This window comes from Chenopodium album, chromosome 18 (genome assembly GCF_948465745.1).
Source record: "Chenopodium album chromosome 18, dcCheAlbu1.1, whole genome shotgun sequence".
Lineage (NCBI taxonomy): Eukaryota > Viridiplantae > Streptophyta > Magnoliopsida > Caryophyllales > Amaranthaceae > Chenopodium > Chenopodium album.
Genome location: NC_137851.1, coordinates 49492107 through 49515721, shown reverse-complemented (window position 1 = coordinate 49515721; position 23615 = coordinate 49492107). Strand labels below are relative to the sequence as shown.

The window sequence follows — 23615 nt, the reverse complement described above, 5'->3', positions numbered from 1 at the left end:
CTTGTGCGTGAAAATGCAGCTTATAGAACCACAACAATGGCCCAAAGGAGCGATGTGCCTCCGCAATGTAATGCTCGTAACCATATGTGCCTTGAAATTTTTTTGAGATGCGTAACTAGTTACTACGCCTGAAGATGCGCTGGTCTGAATTATAGGAGATTCGCTAGTAACGGTCACTTGCAATGGTACGAAATGCAATATGCTCCTACTGTCGTACCTCGTAAATGTTTAGTTCATCCATTTAAATATACATATAATGCGTGTATCTAGAGTGACTAATGAATAAAATAAAATAAAAGAACAAAAGAAATACTTCATAACTCATCTTTTAATACTAGCAAGATGAATAAGATTAACATAAAAGAACGAAAGATGTACCACGTATTTCACAAGGCTACCAAAACATTTGAGATGATAGTCATGAGACCCTCTAAACAGATTATCACCAACTTATCTGGGAAAAGTTGCTAACAGGTTGATAAAGTGAGATCAGAAACTTCTTCACTAATCATGCAACGTGAAAATTAACAATTGAAAATGGCAAGCAGGTCTTGGAAGCATAAAAATTTAGCAATAAGTTCCTATCTCAAGTTCTTTAACAGCAACTTTGAAGACATTCAAATAAGAGTTCGAATAAGTTCCCGGCAACATACCGTCTCTAATTCAGAAGGAAGCAAACATCATTACCCCGAACTAAGCTCTAAGATAGCATATCAATACTGGCCAAATAGGAAGTACTAAGTTCTTTAACAGCAACTTTGAATACATTCAAATAAGAGTTCGAATAAGTCCCCGGCAACATTTTCTCTAATTCAGAAGGAAGCAAACATCATTTCCCCAATCTAAGCTCTAGAAAGTATATCAATGCCGGTCAAATAGGAAGTATTCAAGATAGGAACGCCAGTTGAAAGTAGGGTGCTTCTCATAGGCGAGCAATGACAGCTTCCACTTCAGCAGGAGTATACAAGTGGTAGGTTGGGGAAACCTTAGCAATGTCAACATTGTTTGGTGTCACCTGCAATATAAAAGGAGGGTTAGAGTGTTAGACTGTTAGAGCACCAATGACACAAACCCTTTCTCACAACTAAAACTATAATCAAGGGCGAAAAAATACCTTTTCCTCCATAACCTGCTTCAAGGTCGAAAGAGCTATGGTCTCAGCTTCTTGAAAGGTCAAATCCTGTTGTGGAAAAAACAAAGAACCTGGTGGATATAGTTTCACAAATACTAAGATGAAAAGCTTTCAAACTCCATAAATACTGTTTTACAATGTTAATAGAATTTTTGTGGATTCCTTCCAGATTCCATATTGTGTAGATTACCTCCTTTAGCAGATTGTACAATTTAGAGCTTTGTTCACTTGTCTAGATCCAAGGTATTGCATAAATGTCCCAACACAGGTATAGCAAGGTAATTAGAGAAACCGAGCAACAAAGAAAACAAGAAGATAGGATTAATCCTTGACCAGCTTCTGAATCTCAGGTTTCTTGTCAATAGGCTTTCTGATAACTGGAATCTTCAAAGGAAGCAGAAAAATTGTTGGCTAAGTGGGATTCCAGGAGGAGGTTCTTAATTTTATTGGACTTTTCAAAGTCTCTTATTAGGAGAAGCATATATACTGTGTAATCGTGTATGTTTAGGTGTTTCTAGCAGCCAATCATAGTTATTTCACCAATCAAAGTTAGTTGAACAAGAGCTTTTATGTTTAGTTTTACGAGAAAACCTTTTATGTCAATTCTGTTAAAATAAAAAAGACACCATTTCACCAGATTCCGGCGAACAAGTCTAACATATGACATTTGACTTCCCTTTTCTCCATATATTAAACAAGTCAAACATAATGACTCTGGCAAATGAAATACGCTCACAATATAAACCCCATTTCCCCCACAATCACTAGCCTATCTCGCTATAATCTCTTCTTTCTTCCCTATTTAACTCCAACACCATTAAATTCCCACCACTCCGCTGCTAGTATTTAAACACAAGAGAGCACTTCCTCTCATCATTCACCTTATCTAAACACGAGTCAGGGGAAAAAAAAAATCTAATTGAAGGGCTCCCAGTAATTTGGACAGGACATTTGACTGACAAGTAATGGTGTTAAATTTCTTCAATTGTTTTATTTAAGCTTAAAAAATTTTGATGACTTGAATTTTGCAATTTGTAACCGTTTGTTTCACTTATAATGCCTTCAAATTCTGCAGATGCACCATCAAGCCTTTAGGACTCATACAATGCAGATGCAATCTTCATGTTGCGCACATGAAATGGTGGACTGTTGATTAACCGGAAACAAGTTTCAGACCATATAAGGAAGAGAAGGTGCAGATCTTTTGAATGGGTTGATGAGAGAATTGATAGAATGGCAAAGGGAGGTTACCCGTAAACTGACTTGACCCAAAAAAATGCTAATTGGGCTGGAAATTCAATATATGTTAGATTTGGGAATTGAACAAGAAAGATAGGAAAGACAATAAATATTTAATGGGTTAGATGCTACTAGAGTGGTGATTGAGGGGGTAATTTTTCATTTTTTAAGGTTTAACAACAATCTTGGGATAAGGACTACCACTTCAGAGCCATCGGCGGCAACCACCATGTCAATGATATAATTGAGACCACCACGAGCATTGCCTCACTGGAAGGATCAAAAGCCCTAACCTTTAGATCAACTCTGTTCAACCAATGGCTCCAATTTGAGGTACTTGTTCGTCATTCGCCGGCATTGGTGAGCTTCGTCATGCAGCTATGATGGTGGCCAGCTGCTTCCATTGGGCAGCAATAATGGCGGAGAGATATGGAGGTGAGGAGATAGTATATAGAAGATAATAGCAGAGGAGATTTAACTTTTTTTTTTTTTTTTTTACAAGGGAAACGGTTACACTAGGGGAGGTGGGTAATTATTGACCCCCTTATTTAGGGGAATAGGTTACCCAGATCACAACTTTTAAAAATTTCAGAATTATTACTTTTTTCTCACCCTCCCATTACAATAAACACCCGTTCCAGGGCAACCCCTAAGAGAGACTAAGTTTTAATTGTGAGTGCAAATCATGCACAAGAGTACATGTACAAAAAAGGAGGAGAAAATGATCAGAATTGACTATTTACCAAAATTTATAAATTTGACATAAAAGGTGATTTCCCATAAATACAATTATAGAAGGTGTGATCTCACATTTGATAGATGGTCCTATCAAATAATTTTCAAAATATTCCTGTCCCAAATTTTATTTGAAGGTCAGAGCCTCCCAAAAGAGGATAAATTCTTTCACTGGAACAAAAACTAATGACAACTTAACATTGGTCATAACTTGCAGAACCAACAGCCAGAAAAAGGAATAGTTAGAATGTCAGGTGCTTGGTTATTGCTGTAATAAAAGGACCGAGATACGGATTTATTTGTTTCACATCAAAAAGATTTTATCTTGAAGGGATTTAAAGTTTAGACTCTTAGAGGTTCAAGGAAATTTTGGAAGACAGCACCTGTCCAATCTCAATCTAAGAGCATTAACAACTATGTTAATTTAAGGAGCAGAAGGAGATCAGATAGTTCTCTGGCAAAGCTCAATATTTGGGTTAGTATCATGAAATAAACGGGACGATTTCCAACACAAATTTTTTACCCCCTTCGATCCTATTTGTTCTTCCCGTTTCCAAATAGGAAGGTTCAAAAGTTGTTCTCAAATTTAATCTTTCAATATATGGTCAAAAAATTCCCATCCCTATTATTATTTGGTTAATGTGCCAAAATTTATTACTCCCTCCTTCCCGAAAGGTCACGTTTGGTGGTTTTACACGGCTAATAAGGAGAAAATAAGATGGTGGAAAGCAATAATTGGATGCCACATATATCAAGTACTAAGGAATTACATCAACTTTGAAAATAGGAATATTTGCATAAGGAGTAGGTAAATATTTTTGTAAATAGGAATAGTCGCATCGGGACTATAAGAATAATTTGATAAACGTGAATAGTTACATGAAAAAATGTATGTATATGCGAAATGTGTAAAAAATAATTATTTTGTCTACTCCCTCCATTCTAAAAGAGGGTTACATTTGCCCTTTTTGGCGCTCCCCTTTAATGGTTATGTTTCAATTAATCTTTACACAATTCCCACATACATACATATTTTCCATGCAACTATCCCCATTTATCAAAATATTTACACATTCCCAAAGCATCAATTTCTATTTACAAAAATATTTACCAACTCCAAGTACAAATATTTCTATTTTAAAAGTTAATTTAACACTATTTTTAGGGGTGTAAATGAGTTGATACGTTCGTGAACTACTCGCGGACAAGCTCGGTCAAAACTCGATCAAAACTCGTTTGTTAAACTAACAAACAAGCTTGAACAAAAGTCTTAAGCTCGTCAAATAGATGAACAAACCTCGAACAACATCATGTTCGGCTCGATAATGTTCATGAACAACTCGTTTAAGTTCTATTAAAAGCTTTTTCACACCTAAATAAAACAACTCGGTCAATTTATATATCTTTTACTCATACATATTTGTAAAGAGTACTAATTATTTCATCACATATAGGCATGAAAACTCTGTCATTACCTTTTTCTATAGAAAGAAGGAAACATCTTATATAAAACTTGAAAGAAATTTTTTTTGTGATGATAAACTAGGGGCCGTTTATATAATCAAGCCCGATTTAAACCTGTTTAAGCTTGAATTTATACTCGAAATGCAAACGAGTGTGTTTGTGAACAAAACTCGAACAAGCCAAATTGTTAACGAGCCAAGCTTGAACAAGATTTTTAAAAACTCGTTCAAGCTCGAGATTGTTCAAACACGAATAATTCTTATCAAGCTTACGAGCAGATTGAAACTCGACTCGACTAGGAACACAGGGGTAGGAAATAATTAAAACATAATCATTAAAGACGAACGCTTAAAATAGCAAACGTAATCGTCTTTTAGGAACAAGGAGAGTACCTTTTTCACTTTTCCATAAAACTTTTAAGAACAATTTTCATCAAACTTAATTTCCTCATGCATGATTCCAATTTTTTTAATCATCATTCTATCTTCCCAATCACCATATCAACTACCATGTCCCTTTTTTTTCTTTTTTTTTTTTTTTAAAGTATAATGTAAAAAGTAGATTCTTTATTCCCTCCATTACTTTTCTACAATTACATTTGTTTTTTTACGCGGATATTAAGAAAAAAAATAACTTCGGATGTATGTAAATGAGAATATTTGTTGTGGAATTAGATAAACATTTTGGTAAATGAAAATATTTGCTTAGGGAGTAAATAAATATTTACATAAATGGAATAGTTACTTTGGGGTTATGTTAATATTTGGTGATTGGAAATAGTTGCATTGGAAGTAGGTAATACGAGGATAAGGGTATTGGGAATGTGAAACTATGGGGGGAAATGTATAAAATTAATATTCTACTTTAGAAAATTTTAGAAATGTAACCATAGAAGGAACGCCCAAAATAAACATAACCATAAAAAGTGATGGAGGGAGTATTATTTAAATTGTTTCTCTCATTAAGTTTTACTTTTCTTCCCGATTCCAAATGAAATGAACAAATAGGATTGGAAGGAGTCGTTTATAGCTCATAGAATGATATTATCTTATTGCTACCTTTAAGAACCAGCTTTCGGAGCCTTGTTAGTAACTTTTTACTTACAAATTGGTGCCTAAAAAAATAATTTGTACACATGGATTTTTGTAGGTCTTCTTTTTTTTTTTTTTCTTTTTTTCTTTTTTTTTTCCAAGAGTTGAACTTTATAAAAGGCATCTCAATTGAGAAAACCTTATAAGGAGATACTCTCGTTTGGTAGTGTTAATATTACCCTAGCCGGTAATATTAGCCAAGTTTGGGTGCGCTTTTTTTTTTTTTTTTTTTTTGTGGTCATTTATACTTCAATAATATCATTTCCTTATCAAAATAAAACTTGACATTCAAAGTTTAAATAGCAACACCGAGAGCATCTATGGTAAGGTAACCAGTTCACCTCACTCCTATGTGAGAGATACCACATAACATGCAGTGGACATACCTTTCTATATTGCTCCTGCAAATTGCTGTCTGCACCTTCAGAACCAGAACCAATAGCCTTAGCACTGCACTGCCAAAATGTACCAGATGGATCTGTATGATACCTGTATGAGAAAGAGTTTCAGCTTACATTAAAAAACCCTAAAAAAACAAGTAGAGCACATGCCAAAAACTAAGAGATATCCTCTGCATATACAAGATATCCAATAAGTAGACTTACAAGCTGGGTCCATTTTCATCATGACCTGCAATGAGAAGAGATACACCAAAAGGACGGGACTGCAAATACATAAAGTTTTACATTAGAAACAAATGGGACAGAAAGATCCCTACAGTAGAGGAAAAATTGACTCTCTGTAACGCAATTATAGGAGTTCATATCACCATAGAAGGGGGGTGAAAGAAACAAGCAGTAGTGTAATGGGAAAGAAGGGAATCAGCAAATGGGCTTCTATGGAAGTAGTAAGCATATATAGCTATTGTGTAGCTGGAGTCAATTGTTCTACTCAGAATAGCACTTGGCACCAAGAAGATGCAGCTTTTTTTGTTAAAGCTTTGCTGGAACTGCTCTCAACAAGCACAGAATCAAGAAATGACAGTTTACTAAAGTAAGATTCTGGGTAGGTAACATCTCCTGAGAGAGCACTACCCTGTTGCAAAATCCAGGAGTTTCATAATCTAGTCTTTGCAGTAAATGCACTAGAACATACTCATATCTTCCAACTCCCCCGAACACCAAATTTAAGATGGAAAAGAAAAAAAAAAAAAAAAACTTGATTTGTGTGAATTGTTCAGCAACAAAACTAAAAGATACATAATGATTTATGTGGCATCTAGCATCATTGGTGGAATAAAACCCAAGTTCTCCACAGTTTATGTAGTTTTGGGGCAAGAATGAGAAACAACTACAATTTCTATAGTTACTTCAATTTTTCAATTACTTCCTATCTTTACGTTGGGGAGATAGGGAGAAGTGATCCCAATTCACACATACCCATGGCACACAATCGTTTTGAATGCCCGCTTGAATATTTAATACTTGCACTACATCCTAGTTCCATAGATATATTCAATAATGAAACAATACAGTCTACCTCTTAGCTGCAAATACAAGGGATGAAGGAAGTCAACTAAAGTTTTAATGAAAAGGCAATTCACCATTGATTCTTCATCTCCTTCTCCAAAGCGCAGTGCTAGATCACACAAAGCTTGTGTGGTAGATTCAACATTCATTGGCTCACCATAAGAGAATCTGTGATTCTGTTGCATGGAAATGGCACAAAACAATAATATTTCTGCCCATATTACCCTTATAAAATAAGTTCACAATAAACCAAGGAAAATTTGCAAATTACAGCCATTTAAAGTTCGTATTTTGCAAATTGCAGTCATTTAAAAAAAATTGCAAATTGCAGCCCAAAAGTTCGTATAAATTGTAAATTGCAGCCCGATTCAACTTTTTCATCGGTTTACATGTCAAAAAATCTTCGCTTAAGGTTTTAGGGGTCATTTTAGTTCTTAGGGATCCGAATTGAGCTTGGAATTAGCAAAAAAATAATGCAAGTGTCTCATTTTTACAGTTTTCCACAAATCGATACATTTTTGTCACGCAAAACGAGATACTTGCGTTATTTTTTTGCTAATTCCGAGCTCAATTCGGATCCCTAAGGATTAATATGGCCCCTAAAACCTTAAGCGAAGATTTTTTGACATGTAAACCGATGAAAAAGTTGAATCGGGCTGCAATTTACAATTTATACAAACTTTTGGGGTGCAATTTGCAATTTTTTTTTAAATGGCTGCAATTTGCAAAATACGAACTTTAAATGGCTGCAATTTGCAAATTTTCCATAAACCAATGACTAAAGATGTTAAAGTACCTGGGTCTCCACTCTTGCATGCTCAACAAGTGTGCGAGCATCAGCAATCAATCCACTCATAGCACACCCAATATGCTCATCAATTTCCATGATTTTTTCAACACTGCTAGGCTCCTGAAAGAAATTCAAAGACAGTAACGCTAAGAATCAATCTTTCACACAATGAAAAAATTAAATCACCATAATTCACAACGTGAACAAGAAAAAAATAATTCATATAAAATCTTTGCCTCCTAAGTTAATATAATTGGCAGGACTAGCATATTACCTAACTGTTCCATGTCAAGGATACCTAGTGGCATTAAGCAATCAAAATTATAAATGTTTTACCTGAAATTTATGCAGGAATTTCAAGGAAGCACAAATTTTCAAGCAAAGTAGCAATCTCTATGATTTCCAAAATCTTCTTCCAAGATGTAAAGAACCTAGGATATTAATGCTTTACTCTTACTGTGAGAATATGGAAGGTCAAAAAGCTCTCATGATGGTCAAAAGACTCAAAACCCTCTTTCTGTCACGTAAGAATCTAGAAGATGGCTAACAGAAGCCAACTTACTTTTTAGCTTAGCGTTTATAATAGATATTCTTCCATAATTAAACCATGGAACTCAGAATAATTGAAAGGTGTGTAACATCAAACAAAGACAGTGGAGCTGTTATTGTTTTGTATCAACACTCTCTATATCATCGCGCAGCCATTAAGGGAAGGAAAGTCAAAAGGACAACAACCTCACAAGTAGAAGTTAAATCTTCACTATGATGAATCCAACACTGTCCTTCATCCTATTTTAGGTCTATATTCTCTTTGCAAGTTATAGTTGTCTAGTAGTGTAGGTAATATTTATTCTGGATTCATGCTTACATTGTGTAGAATACTTGGTGACTAAAAATAAAGACAGCATATATCCACGAAGAATACGAAAATATCATGAACTCAAGCTAGCATATGGTATTTTATCTAAAATTTTGACTAAAGTCAAGTATAGCCAAAACCTAACACTTGTCTTTAGCAACACAACAGACTCAAAAGGGAAAGTTGAACTGTCAGCCAAGCAAGAAACCTCTACCCTCAATAATCTGCTGTTTCTTTCAATCCAAGCCCACCGCCAGACTGCCAACATAAACATTATCCACTCATCAGCCATCAAACCTTTCTTCATCCTTCTTTTCCATTCCTCAAGAACATTTTTCACAGAATGACATTGAACTCAACTCATACCAATCAAAATTAAGGATCAGTGACAAAGAAATAGATTCCAAGAATAGAAAGGGATGAGGTTAAGCAACAGACTCTCCTCTTCATTTAAGCAACAAAGGCAAGCAAGATTGAACTCCAGAACATTATCTATGGGGTCTTTTACTCTTCTTCTTGATTCCTACTATCCATACATAAAAATTTGAGAAGCCTTCATCTTTAGAATTTCATTGGCAAGAAATTCAAGACAAAAATTTCTTAAAAATGCTTTGCAAAAATTCTTGACAGAAAAGGAACCATTCCCATCATATAGAGAACATAGTTTAATTATTTCCATCAGGTTCTCCCTCAAAAGAAAGTATGCAGAATCCTTAAGATTGAATCTTTGAAAATAAACAGCCCAATGCTTTTTGATTAATCTTTTATGTTACCACCTTGTAAGCAATTGCCTCCTTGAGCAACACAATTTTCAATAGATCTGGAAATTAAACCTCTAAGGGGGGTGTTTGGTTCACAGAATTTTGGTATATGGTATGGGTTTAGAATGGCTAAAACTCATACCATGTGTTTGTTTGAGAACTTTGTAAATTTGAACCCATACCTCAAACCCTCAAGGTGTGGGGTTTAGAAACCCAAGGAGGGAAATAGGTTTTGCTCATACCAAACTTTAAAATAAAAATAAAATAAAATAAATCATTCCAAAATATTTACCAAACATTTGGTATTACGTATCAAGGTCCAAACAAATACCCCCATGGTTTCATTCCTTATTCCAAACACGTAGCAGCTTGTGGACCAAATGCCTATAAAGGCTATTTCCTACACCAAATGTCATGCCAAAACCATCTTCCTCTTGAAACTATTAAAGTAAATGAAATTTTTAGCAACAGAAAAATAACCACCCTTATCAATGATCTCTAATACGTTTACTATTCAGGAAAATTACATTCAATATCAATACAATAAACTTAATTCAATTTTGAAATTGCTTTCATTTTCAATTAGACCAAACTTCTTGGAAATAAATACACTACACCAGCAAGTTTTCTCTTCGTGAAAAGATGTTTTACAAATTTTCTACCATCTCCGTTTCATATTATGTGCTTTATTAAAAATGGATGTTACACATTAAATGCAACAAATTTTTTATTCCATTTTTAAGTTATCGTTTCTCTCTCCATTTAATACTCACAAACAAATTTTGCCTAGAGTCCGTGTAAAGGGCTTTGTTGCACATAATACAAAACGGAGGTAGTATATGTTGCTTGCATTATTGTCTTGAGCATACAAGGGTGCCTCTTAATAAGGTTAATGTAAAATATCTTGCAGCCCAATTTCCAAAAAGAGGCTTTTTTTACCCTCTCAATCATGGTTTAAAAACTCGGCCGTTACGTCGCGAATCGGCCGAGATGTAACGGATTTCAAAGTTGCCGTTACGATATTTACCGATTCAGCACGCTGCTTTACAATACTCCGCGATTTCGGCCGATACGGCCGTTTAGAACTGAAATTCGGCCGCATCAAACGTTACCAGCAAAAATTCGAAGTAAAAACACTGAGTTTTAAGCTTTCTAAACATTTTCCGACGAGTATTCTCCATAAAAGTCGAGCACTTTTCTCTGGCTGAATAAAATAAATTCTTTTTAAATTAAATGGGGTAGAGTTGGGGACAGCTGGTAAGTCTTTTGGAGTTGACCGGACCCCACCCCACTCATTCTCTTTCCTTCTGCTTTTTTCTTATCTCACATCCCACGTGACCCCCACCCCTTCTCTTTCCCTTTTTACTACCCAGGCCCCACACAAAAAAAAAAAAAAAAAAGAAAAAAAAGGGATTTTAATTCTATAATATAAAGAGAGTAGGAAAAAAATATATGAGAAAAATCATTGTAAAATACATAGTGTAAAATATAAATTTATTTTAAAATTCTTACGCGACAACCGCGATACGATCCGCGATTAACGCATCAATTCCGTTACCGAATTAGCGCGACCGTTTCCGCGATCGCGACCGATACCGCATTTTCGAACCATGCTCTCAATTATTAGATCCCAAGTAAATTTGCTTTTGAATGGGGCACAAGAGAAAGGCCTAAATATAAAGATGTTTTGCCAGAGCCAAAAAAACTGACAAATAAAGAAATTTTGGAACTTCAACAATCTGTTAAATCCTAAAATTGATTCACTACTCAGTAGAACTGATGTGAAGTAACCCAAGTTAGCCTATAAAGGTTTGCAGAAGTTTTATAATAAGCGGCCAGAAAGCAAACAAATAAACAATTAACTATGGGAAGAAAATGTCTTTACTGCATACACTTTTGCTTCCAGAAGACCAACAGTATTAATAGTATTCACCAATTTTCTCAACAAAGAAGTGTCACTTGTATATGAAAATATAAACTTCCATATCTAGAGTCCTAAAGACATCCTACATACACAGTATACACATTTTCCTTATTATTATTGACCAAGAACCAAGTTCAAGTACCCGTTTTTACTCAAAAGCTATACACTCACACACCTTATAGTTTCTTTCACTCTGCAAAAATATTTTACAAAAAATAAATAAATATGAACAAAATGAAGTACATTTATTGATTTATGCCTTTATGATGCCCAACAATTCCTCCAGAGCATCTTCAAGTATAGAGTCCTATCGACACCCGACGTGTATACATCTAACTTGAATTTATTGATCGGGAACTAAGTTCAAGAAGCAATTTTCCAATAGCTACGCATTCACCCTTATAACTTCTTTCATCAAGCAAAAACCAAACTATTCAAATCCTATTTAGTCTATCTGGAGGAGAAGCTAGGAGAACTTGGTTCACTTTGGCTTTTGTTGATGCCATGTGAATCGCTAGAAACATGTAAAGTGTTGGCATTCTTGCTATCTATTGAATGCTTTGATCCATCTATCAATGCTAGTTCATTACACAGCTTATATTCAAGAAAAATTCACATAAAGGAAGATCCCTTGCAGCAAAAGTTTCCACTTTCTACTTCGGCAAAAGGGGCATACTAACACAGTCAAAATAAATAGGCATGAAAGAGGGCTTAACATTAACATTGTTCTCAATAAATATTAGTAACCATGTAAGTTGAATATACCAGTAATGGAGAGGTGATACGTTTTTCGACAGCAAGCACAACACCTTCATTAGTCCTTATCCCAATCGCAGTTGAACCCAACTGTATTCAGACGAAGATTAAAGAATATGTTAAAACTAACCGGTCACGCCATCCCACGATAATGACACATTAACACACACAAAAAATCAACACAAAAATACCTTGATAGCTTCAATTGCATATTCAACTTGAAACAATCTCCCTTCAGGAGAAAAGGTGTTGACTCCTCTGTCATACTCAGTCCTTCATTGGCAACAACATGAACAAATAAGAGAATTTGTTAAAACCCAGAAATGATTCGAAATGAATTATAACATAAATCAATCAATGTTTCAAAACTTAATTTAATTACCTGGTGAGAAACATCCTTACTCAATTATAGCAGAAAAACAAATGTCCTGTCAATCAATCAAGATTCAGTAGGTAATTAATCAATCGATAAAGTAAGGAACAATTAGGGTTAGGGTTTATCATTTTGAATCAGAAATCAATCGAAAATTCTTTAGAAATTGAATCAATTACAATGAGAAAAACAAGATTATAACTGCGAAAGATTAAAGAGGACGAACCGATCTTATTGCGAATTGTAGAGCTGAATTTGTGAGAATCCCCCTTTAGTGTTCTTGAGCTACTAATTTTGAGCTTCAAAAATATGTCCAAACACTAAGTAATTGTGGAATTAAGAATAAAATTGAAATCTTGTCATGCAAGAAAAGGGAAAAGCAACAAAATGCTACCTCACTTTTACACAATTGGGTTCACTCTATACTTTTTCAGTTGGCAACCAATAGGCCATGGAGGGTAAGCTGGCCAACACAAGTTAACCGAGTAAGGGTTTGTTATAATAAACTGAACTGATTGGAACTAAATTGAGGTAAATTGAACTGATTGGAGCTGAATTGAGGTGAACTGAATTGTTTACAAGAGAATAACATTAGGAATTAGGAATTTAACTGAAATGATTGGATCTGAACTGAAATTAAGCTAAAGAGAACAGGCTCTAAGTTTGACATGGGTCGGGTACCCAAACCATCATAATTACCAGGTCGAGTATACGATAATCATTAACTCTAAATATGATATCCATATCAATAATGAATGTGTGGTATCCAAATATGGAAAGAGAGACCGTAAAATTTAGCTACTTGTATTATGATAACATTCAACACTATTTAGCGTCACCACATAATTTTGATTAAATCACTAATAAGTAATAATATTATATCTCTCGTTTCTTTTAATTGACACGTTTTGACTTTGTGCAGTATTCACTTAACTTATTTTGACTTCTTTTTTGTGATTCATTGTTGAGAAAAACATAGTTATATGAGTCTTGTTAGATTAATCTCAACTTTCCAAATATTAACTTTTTATAATGTTTGCTAATACATAGTTAAATATATTTACATTTAAATATGCATTGGAAAACGTGTCTAGATATAATGTGTCGACTAATATGAATTGAACAAAGTACTATTTATTCAAACTATAGAAACAATGTAGGAGTTTAGATTTTGGATAAGTGTAATTAGGTGGAAAAAATGCTTATTGGATTGTTTTAATAATAATAACTAGTGTGTGATCCAAGTTTTGCTCCGGGGTAATATTTCGAATAATTTCCTTTTTATATTAGACGATTTGAAAGAACTGTGAATTATTAGACGATTTGTAAGAACTACAGAGTTTTTTTTTTTAGTACATTAGACTACATCAATGACTGATAAATTATTTTGGATATTTTTTTTTTAATTCTGCATTATAATACTTGTATGTATTTATATACTAATGTGGATTAATAATACATAATTTATTTAATGGTAATAAATATGATTTTTATTCAATGAGGTTTGGTGTTCAAACTTCTTTGTATGCCTTTTTAGTTTTTGATCTCATGGATAAAGATTGTTGAATGATGAAGTGGCGTGATGCTAAAGATTGTTGAATGATGATGTGGCGTGATACTGTTGTGAAAGCGAGTACACGTGACACATAGACATGTTTAGGAAAAGAATTGTGCAAATTTGTAGCATAGTTTGATTTTAAGCAAGACACATAAAATTTAAGTTTATTTTAAGATATGCTGTTGGTTTTATGTTGAAACAGAGAAGTGTATCTATGCTCTTGACATCCTTAGGTATGCTCAAATGGAATGGTGTAAACCTGCTACGTACTTTTCCATTTCCCAAAGGTTTAATTGTACGCAAATTAAATATGAGGGGTGATTATGGCTAATCTTGAAGTTTAATTCTGTAAGCTAATCTTCAATTGAAAACACTACTCACTACAGTATAACAATATACAACTAGCCCATACTAATTTATTTACTAATTTATTTTACCAAAAAGTTTGACTAGCCGCTTAGAATAATGGTCAAACTACTAATTTATTACTTGGTCTACCTTCTAGTTTAGCAAATTCCTTTAACGATGTGCCTAACACAGCCTATGTTCATCCTTATTACGGAGCCTAATTAATAAATAAACATACACGATGAAGGGTATAATATAATTAACAAGTCCACAAATTATACAGTAATATTTACGGAACAGAGGAAACATTATTGAAATAAACAACCCGAGTCATTGTCAAAGATGAATCTTGTCCACCAATAAGGTGCCAACGATCGAATCAGGCTAAGCTGATTTTATTGCCTGGCTAACAAAATTCGTTGACTTGGTAATTGTTCTTCTCCTTCTTCTCCAACAACACTTACACTGTTTATATTCCACGTCTTCTCCTTAATTTTTTTCAAGTCCCCAATATTTTCTTTCTCACTTTATAATTATTATCTAAACTCAAAACAAGTCCATATATATAATTTAAACATAACTACATTAAATAAAGGTTGTTCTTGTTTTATTTGTAAAAGGAAAATTATAAAGAAGACTTCATCAATATTAGGAAAGAACCTCGAATATTCAAAACGTAAAGTTTTCTCATTTTTGCTGCTTCTCTTCTGCTTCCTTTTCTCCACCCTTTTTTTTTTGTTTAAGTATTAGTATTAGATTTTGGGGGAGCATTACTCTTGTATTATTATAGGAAAATAATTACAACAAGTCGATCTTTGGGTTAATTTAAGTTGCTAATTTCGCCGTATCTTTGAAGAAACAAAGATGGGGAATTGCTTATGGGGATCTAAAGAAGAAGTTAGCAATCCCATTGTTAATAATCCTCGAGGTAAGTATATACATTAATTAATACATGTATTACTTTAAATATCTTTTTCTTTGGTTATTTGTATTCTTGTTTTTCTCTGGTTTCAATTGGTACGTTTTTTTTTTTTTTTTTCAGATCATCAATTACATGCTACAAGATTTTAGTGTAGTTGACCCAAAAAAAAAAAAAAAAAAAAAAAAAAAAAAAAAAAGAAAGAAAGATGATTTATATATTAACATGTTGATAAAATGACATAAGTGGTAGTTTAATCCTTAGTTTCTAAACAAAAACAAAAGGAATTAAAACAAATTATCAATAAATTATGTAACTTTTGAGCTTTGATTATGTAAATATATGAATATTAAAATGTTGTACATATGTTCATAAAATCATAAAGTATGGGCTTTGTCAAAATTGGTGGCTTACCTATTTCCAATGATTGGAAATCACTATTTTTTTTTTTTTTTATTTCTATTTTTATTTTTATGGTTTGGTTTGCCTTCAAGTTTTTGTGGACGTTGGTATTTTGAAATGATATATTTTGTAGGTGGAAGCTATAATGTTTTTCCTATGCTCATACATGTTAAGTTTTTATAATTTTCTTACATTTGGTGATTATTGTTATTAATTTTGTTTCACAAGACAATTTTTCATAATCATAGTGAATTTTTTGGTGATAAAAAAACTTAAATGACTTTTTTTAAATGATAAGTGTTTTTCAAATTTAAATTTAAATTTATGTAAGAAACATTTTAAACTGAACTATTCCTATAGAATTTATCTGATTAAATAATCAGATATATAGTTTAACAAACGGTTTTTAAAAACTTACATGAATCTAACTTTGTATATGCGATTATGTAGAGTTCAACAACTTTCACCAGCCAGGTATGATGCGTAACAACGTTGGTGGTGTTGGAGGTGGAGCAAGAGTACATGGACCAGTGGTAGGACGAATTATAAAACCACACTTGAAAATATACACATTTACGGAATTAAAAAGCGCAACAAGGAACTTTAGACCGGATTCTGTATTAGGTGAAGGAGGGTTTGGGAGGGTGTACAAAGGATGGATTGATAAAACAACATTGGCACCTTCTAAAGTTGGTGTTGGTATTCCTGTTGCAGTCAAGAAATGCAATGCTGATAGTGCCCAAGGTCTCAAAGAATGGAAGGTAAGTTTTCCTTTCTTCTTTTTGTCCTTTTTTTAAAAGTGTGGAAATTTTAAATCAAAATGGGAAAAAATACTCTTCTACAACTATACTCTATAGAAAGTACTAAATTGACTTTACAATACTTGCATTAGTTTGAATTTTAACATTATTCAAACACCTTTATCAATTTTAAACGTCTTTTCTTATTTATAAGTAAAATCAAATGTTGTACTTCTATAAGCATTAGTTCTATATATCTATTTAACTTATTTAATTTGAACTTATCTTACCTTGTTTTTAACTTCAAAATATATTACACCTTATTATTAGAAATTGTTTTAGTTGTAAATTGAACTTGAATAACCCTTAGTAAATCTTACCTTATTTATTAACGTCACATTAGTGTAAATAAGGTGAACTAAAAAGTGTCTAAGTGGAATACTTATTGGATTATTCTCAACTTATATTTTACAATAAACACTATTACTCTATATCAATATTCCTATAATCATCACTAATACATAATTATATCGAATTTCTTCAGTTATAAAACACTAAACATACCACTTTTCTGTAATTAGTAGTTTAGTACTCCGTATGTAAAATACTTCACACATTTTCGTAACATGAACATTGGGCATTAAAATTCAAATACTTTATTCACAATAGTTAATTTTATGAAATAATTATTTAGAAAGTATGTCATTTCTCATCGATTATCATTATGTAGCCTGAAATCAACTGTTCAAGATTTCCTCAAAATCTTTCAACATAAAAAACGTGCAAATCGTTAAACTGAGTTCACAAAATGACAAAACAATCACCCTTCCAACCTAAAAACGAAGTAGCCAGTTGCACCACAGTGTGAAACTAATGAATTTGTCAATTTGAAGTTGTCAACAATACTTTCATGTGTTGAATATTTCAATAATATTTGCTTCTCTTACCTGCAACACAAGACTCTTTAGTTGTCCAAAAAAATAATAGGAGGATTAGACATATGTTATAGTATGTTCTACTCTAATTTGATTGGTTTGCTTTAGTCCAAATGTTCTAAAGTAACACTTATTTGCTTACTAAGTAAGGCAAATCAAATGTAGTCTTAGGGCCTGTTCCAATTTATTGAAAATAGCTAAACTGAAGTGAATTGAATTGATTGGAGCTGAACTAAACTTAACTGAAGTGAAATGAATTGTTTATGAGAGAAGGATATTGGGAACTAAACTGAACTGAACTAATAGGAGTTGAACTGAAATTAAGCTGAACATACCCTTAGACTGATCAATTTTATTTTATTTTATTTTTAAAAAAATTTAGCTGATTAAAATTGATTTCTTATTAAGTTCAAGAAAGCATCAATGTCTAATGTAATCCTTTTACTATGTCAATAATTTTGATTAGTCAATCATGACAATTTTTCATATATAGAGAGTACATTAGAAAACAAAAGAATTAAAGGGTGAACAACAATAAACATTAATACATATTACGAAGTATTTTTTTTTTAAATCTCTTTGTCATACTGGCCTACTTTTTACTTGCAATTGTTAGCCTTATTAGTTACTTGTATTAGACCGGGCTGAGCAAAATTATCCGAAAAACCGAAAATTCAAACCGTAACCGAATCGAAAATTAGGGTATCTGTTCCGATAACCATAATGGTTTGGGTAACCGATCCAATAATTTGTTATCCGGTACGATTATTGGGTATCATTCTAAAATTAACAGTTACTCGATCCGATCCGATAAGCAATTTTTTTTCCCTAGTATTCTATTTATCCAAAATCTAAATTCTTACTTTACTTCATAATCACTTCATAATTTAAATGATTAGTAATTATTAGTAATTTGGTCATGGTCATGTAGTATTATAGTTGATTAGTGTTGAATGATATTATAATAACTATATTATAAAGTCTAAATTTTCATTATTGAATATCTATTGGGTATCCGACAACCGATCCGAAAATCCGGGTACCCGAAATTCGGGTTCCCAAACTTATTGGTTCGGGTAATGGATGTTATTTTGGTGTTATTGTTTATCGGGTACCCGAACCGATAGTGTTGAACCGATAGTGTTAACGGTACGGGTACTCGACCCATGCTCACCCTACTATTAGTTATCACCAATCTAGTTTTAACATCATTTTTTAAAATTGTATTCCAATATTCCGTACTAAGAGTGGAAAGGATTCCAAAGGAATGAAGTTAGTTTGAAATTTCAGCAAAAATTAAAGCATTTACTCACATATATATGCTTGAAAATGTAGCTAAGTGGACTGACTTTCCTCTCTTACTAGTCAAAATGTCGTTCTCTACGGTGCTAGTGGACGTGGTACACTCTTGTATTAGTGGACTTACAATTATCATTTCATTTTTTGAATGAGAAAGTCAAAGGGCCAACTAATAATACGAAGTAGTAGTGTTTCATACATATTAGTGTAACACTAGTTAGTTTATAAGATACACTGCACATTTCTAGAATTGCTTTCGGGATAAGTTGTCCAACATTCAAGGTGAATAATTGTATGTGGTGGATATCAAATACTAATATAGAAGGTAGAGAGATTGGAGATTTGGAGCAATGACCCCATTGACCCATTCTACTTCTAGGCAAGAGACCTCGGGTCGAACCCTCGTAGCCTTTGTCTATGGAAAACTTATACTAGTATTAATACTTTGTATCAGCTTGGATCTTTATATACTCGTATTTTATAAAGATTTAATATAGGGGGAGATTCTAATATATATGATGTCGTCTTTCGTCAAACATAGATGAGCTAAGTCACAAATGTGTTTTTAATTTTAATTTGTGCTCTACAATAATGCGTAATAGATTTTTTATTTTGAAATTAGAGATATTTATTTATAGAAAATCGCACACAAAACAATAAAGTATGACCTGAATGATTTGATTAAAAATAAGGTTAACTAAACATGGCCTAAGCACTTTGATAACGGAGACCTCTTTTTCATTTATATCGTTCTCAAAGTAGTTAGCCTGTTAATCTGAATTATGTTGACTAATACGGGATTTGACCAGCTAGATAGTCGATCTTTTTGTGGGTGCGTGGTGGTTGGGGTCTTGAGGAGGAGTCGTGGACAAACTAGGACATGAACCCCAAAACCAAGCAAGTAAATAAACACGTTCGTAACGTAGTTATAGATCAACCAGACATTATAAATATACGAATATTACTCGTACGTTGGCTACTTACTCTGCCTGCTCTAATAAAAAATTATGCATGCTAAATAACATTCTGACATTATAAATATAAATATAGATTAAACTGTGTAATAGGAGCATTATATTATATATATTAATTAGTGCTCTCCACTACTTAATATATTTGGTACGCCAGGCCAGTCTACCATACATATTCTCGCCTGCTCTTATAATCAGGGGTGTCCATTATTCGGATAAAAACCGAAATCCAATTCAATCCAAATCGAATTATTAATTCGGATCGGATTCAAACTTTAAATCGGATCGGATCAGATTGAAATTATTTGAAAATTCGGATTTTCGGATCAGATCGGATTAACCTTGTTCGGATCCAAAAAACCGAATTAACCGAAATATAAAACCACACTTTTACAAATAAGGATACATTATATTAATCATGTAAATTTTTTTTGATAATTACATTAATATAAACTATGAAAAATTATGTTTTTAACATTTGTATTAATCATGAGGAACTATGTATTTAAAACTAGGCTTTTCATAATTGCATTTTTATTTTGATAATCACTTGAGTCCCTAAAAAATTTGCAATGTATTTTAATTCGGATTTTCGGATCGGATCCAAATAAACCGAATTTTATTTCGGATTGAATCGGATTGGATTCATGAGAAATTCGAATCGGATTGGAATTAAAAATCAAAAACCGAATTTTATTTCGGATCAGATTGGATTTGGCCTAAATCCAAACCGAAAACCGAATAGACACCCCTACTTATAATTTCATTTCCAACTGCAATATATTATGGCACGACGTTACAATTTTGTCGAATAGGAAACAATAATTTTTAAGTTTTTTATTTATTTTTGACGGAAAAAAAAGTGTTATCTAAGTATTATATTGACGTTTAATCAATTATTTTATCATCAATTTATGTATTAAGTTATTTTTATTTTTTTTTCCTCGAAAAAAAAAAGTTATTTATTTATTTTTGATGGAAAAAAATAACCATTAACTAAATATTAATAGATTAGTAACATCTTAAATTAATAAAATGACATACAAAGTATATATATCTAGTGAATTTGTAAATTATAGACCTTCAAATATGAGTAGATTTTTTTTTGTTATATATTAATCCGTTGTTGATAATGTTTCGTTCTTCTACATTATATATATACGAATAACGTAGACTCATCATACTAGTATATAAAATTCAGTTTGTATAACATCTAATTCATGAACATTGTTTATTCATTGGTGATGCAGACAGAGGTCAATTTCTTGGGGAAGTTTTCACACCCAAACCTTGTGAAATTAATTGGTTATTGCTGGGAAGAGAAGGAGCTGCTTCTTGTATATGAGCACTTAAATAAAGGAAGTCTTGAAAACCATCTTTTTCAAAGTAAGCATTCACTTTTTTTTTATTTTTTCATATGTACGGCTACTCTTTAAGTTTCTAGAAATTAGTTCGACTCGATTATTATAAATTGGCTCATTTTTTTATTGAAAATGTTTTATGTCATATCAAACAGAGCCTTAATATATAAAACAATTCAAAATGTAAATTGGATGGATTATAAACTGTTGGCTAATTTGGCCTACTAAACAAAAAAAATTCTTATATAGAGTATATTTATATTGTACAGACAAAGTAGAGCCTCCATCATGGACAACAAGAATAAACATAGCATTGGACGCAGCTCGAGGCCTTGATTTCTTGCATACATCAGAGAATACTGTTATTTATCGAGATTTTAAAGCTGCTAACATTTTGTTAGATGAGGTATGTACTAATTTACCTTTTTTAGGCCAGTTTTTAGACATCGTTTACTAACTTCTACTCCGTAACTTTTAAGTGTGAGATTAAGAGGGCTGAACCTCATCAAACACATTCTAGGTGCGCCTAAAATGGACTTTCTCCTTATCATTTACCAATAATTTTTTGAAAAAACTTAACCTCTACTGCTATAATGTTATTTTAATTCTTATTTTTGTAGGTATATATAAAAGTGAAAGAAATTAGATTCGTGATCTTGATCTTAATAATAAAAAAAATGTACTAAATCAAATAATAATAATAATACTAATAATATGGTTTGAATGTTCCGTGTATTTGACTCAGAATTTTGGAGCAAAGCTTTCAGACTTTGGTCTTGCAAGAATAGGCCCACCGGTTGATAAATCTCATGTCACCACACAAGCTGTGGGCACGTATGGTTATGCTGCTCCGGAATATATTAATACTGGTAATTAACCAATTTCTTTACTAAATAAAGTTTATAGTACTATTATCATAATTAACCAATACTGGTAATTATTCATTAACCAATATCCTTCTTTTCTTTTTCTTTCTTTAGTAATGAAAAAGTTTATACTATTAGCATAATGTTTCTACTCCTTAAAATTCTATAATTATTGTACAATCTCCTTGTATATTTAATTTTTCCCATAATATAATTTGAATTTTAATCAAGTTTAACTAATCACATTGGTACAACGAAGATAAAGCAAGTAATAAATAAGGATAGGTGATATTTAGACTGTATGTGTGTGGTACATAAGTAAGGAGAATGATCCTATGGGATCGAAACCTTTCAGAGGTTCTTCTGATTTAGGTTATCGGGTTAGGCATTTTGGGAGTAGGAAGAAGGATAAGGGAATCCCCAACCCAAAGTGCCTCTAGTGGGATTTGATTCCACAACCTCATGATTGTAAAATGTAAACTTTACCACTAGATCAAGCCATGCTTGGTACATGTATAGAGCAATATGATTTTAGTTTATCATAACAAAATTTCAACAAATGTGAATACATTAAGACAGACGAAATATTAGTTTTTTCATAAGAAACAACACAATTACTGTTTCTGAAGAAATAGTATAGCCTCAATATTGTTTGTCTTTTTATACCATTAAACAACATAATCAACTTAAACATGTTAAATTTCTTGAAAAAACATAATTGATGTTTAATGTTGAATATTGTTGTGTAGGTCACTTATACGTAAGGAGTGACGTGTACGGCTTCGGAGTTGTATTATTGGAGATATTAACGGGCTTTAGGGCCTATGACTTAAACAGGCCCACTGGACAGACAAGCTTAGTGGACTGGTACAAGCCCATGCTAAGTGAAAAGTCCAAAGTGAAGAAGATAATTGACCCAAGAATGGACGATTACCCACCCGAAGGTGCAAACAAGTTGGCCCAACTCATATTAAGATGTCTTCAAAACGATCCAAAAAACAGGCCACCGATGTCCGAGGTCGTCATAATATTAGAAAGGATAAGTACCATTAGGATGAACCCAAAAGGCTCCAAGCCCGGTTCTTCTAAGACTAAAAGGCCCCATAGTTATCACCCTTCTCCGGCCCAACGTCAAAATGGTTTAGGTGGAGGCTCCAGCCCAAGACCCAGACCCGTTACCAAGTAGCTTGTCTTTGGCAAATCGCGACACTTGTAGGAATTAGGCTTGTAAAACATGTATGGTTGTATGATGGAAAATTTTTTCAGAACGATTTTCATAAATAATGCTTCATGTATATTGTTATACTTTAGTTTTGAAAATGATTTTCACAGTTTTACTCAAGTAGAATTGAAATGGGAATATATTTTATTTTTCTAGATGGTAAAACTCCATAATGTATCGGCAGTTTTCTCAGTAAAGCCATTAATGACATTAACGATTTTAGTCATGTTACCTTGAAAAAAGAGAAGAATGTTCCATCCATGATCCATCTAACCTGACATGGATAATGTTATATGTTACTTAGACACTATTATATATGATTGACGGATTTGAGTACGTATTCAAGTATACATTTGGGTACGCATGTTACAAAGAGTATAAATATTCTACTCTTCTTCTCT

The 23615-nt window shown here is 32.7% G+C and overlaps 2 protein-coding genes across 2 annotated transcripts; one reads left to right on the top strand and one right to left on the bottom strand.

Moving 5' to 3' along the window:
- Positions 1-479: 479 nt before the first annotated feature.
- LOC145592500 (proteasome subunit alpha type-5-like) lies at positions 480-12953 on the bottom strand. Its single transcript, XM_081648971.1, has 10 exons — positions 12820-12953; positions 12603-12648; positions 12412-12493; positions 12230-12310; positions 7927-8040; positions 7205-7306; positions 6267-6325; positions 6048-6150; positions 1115-1180; positions 480-1015 (listed from the first exon to the last, which is right to left on the bottom strand). The coding sequence occupies exons 2-10, from the start codon at positions 12614-12616 to the stop codon at positions 923-925; spliced, it is 714 nt and encodes a 237-aa protein (XP_081505097.1). The 5' UTR covers positions 12617-12648; positions 12820-12953; the 3' UTR covers positions 480-922.
- Positions 12954-15018: 2065 nt separating this feature from the next.
- Positions 15019-23365, top strand: LOC145592499 (putative serine/threonine-protein kinase CST). The gene is made up of 6 exons (XM_081648970.1): positions 15019-15427; positions 16271-16581; positions 21016-21151; positions 21396-21532; positions 21872-21995; positions 22742-23365. Exons 1-6 carry the CDS (start codon positions 15364-15366, stop codon positions 23176-23178), a joined length of 1209 nt encoding a protein of 402 aa, XP_081505096.1. The 5' UTR covers positions 15019-15363; the 3' UTR covers positions 23179-23365.
- The last annotated feature ends 250 nt before the right edge of the window (positions 23366-23615 follow it).

Coding starts and splice junctions, on each gene's coding strand:
- LOC145592500 (XM_081648971.1), bottom strand. Junction 8,041..12,229: donor GTATCACCTCTCCATTACTG/GTATATTCAACT, acceptor AATTTCTTTCAG/GAGCCTAGCAGTGTTGAAAA. Junction 1,181..6,047: donor TGCAGGAGCAATATAGAAAG/GTATGTCCACTG, acceptor TTTCCACAACAG/GATTTGACCTTTCAAGAAGC.
- LOC145592499 (XM_081648970.1), top strand. CDS start 15,364: ATGGGGAATTGCTTATGGGGATCTAAAGAAGAAGTTAGCAATCCCATT. Junction 21,152..21,395: donor TGAAAACCATCTTTTTCAAA/GTAAGCATTCAC, acceptor TATATTGTACAG/ACAAAGTAGAGCCTCCATCA. Junction 21,533..21,871: donor CTAACATTTTGTTAGATGAG/GTATGTACTAAT, acceptor TATTTGACTCAG/AATTTTGGAGCAAAGCTTTC.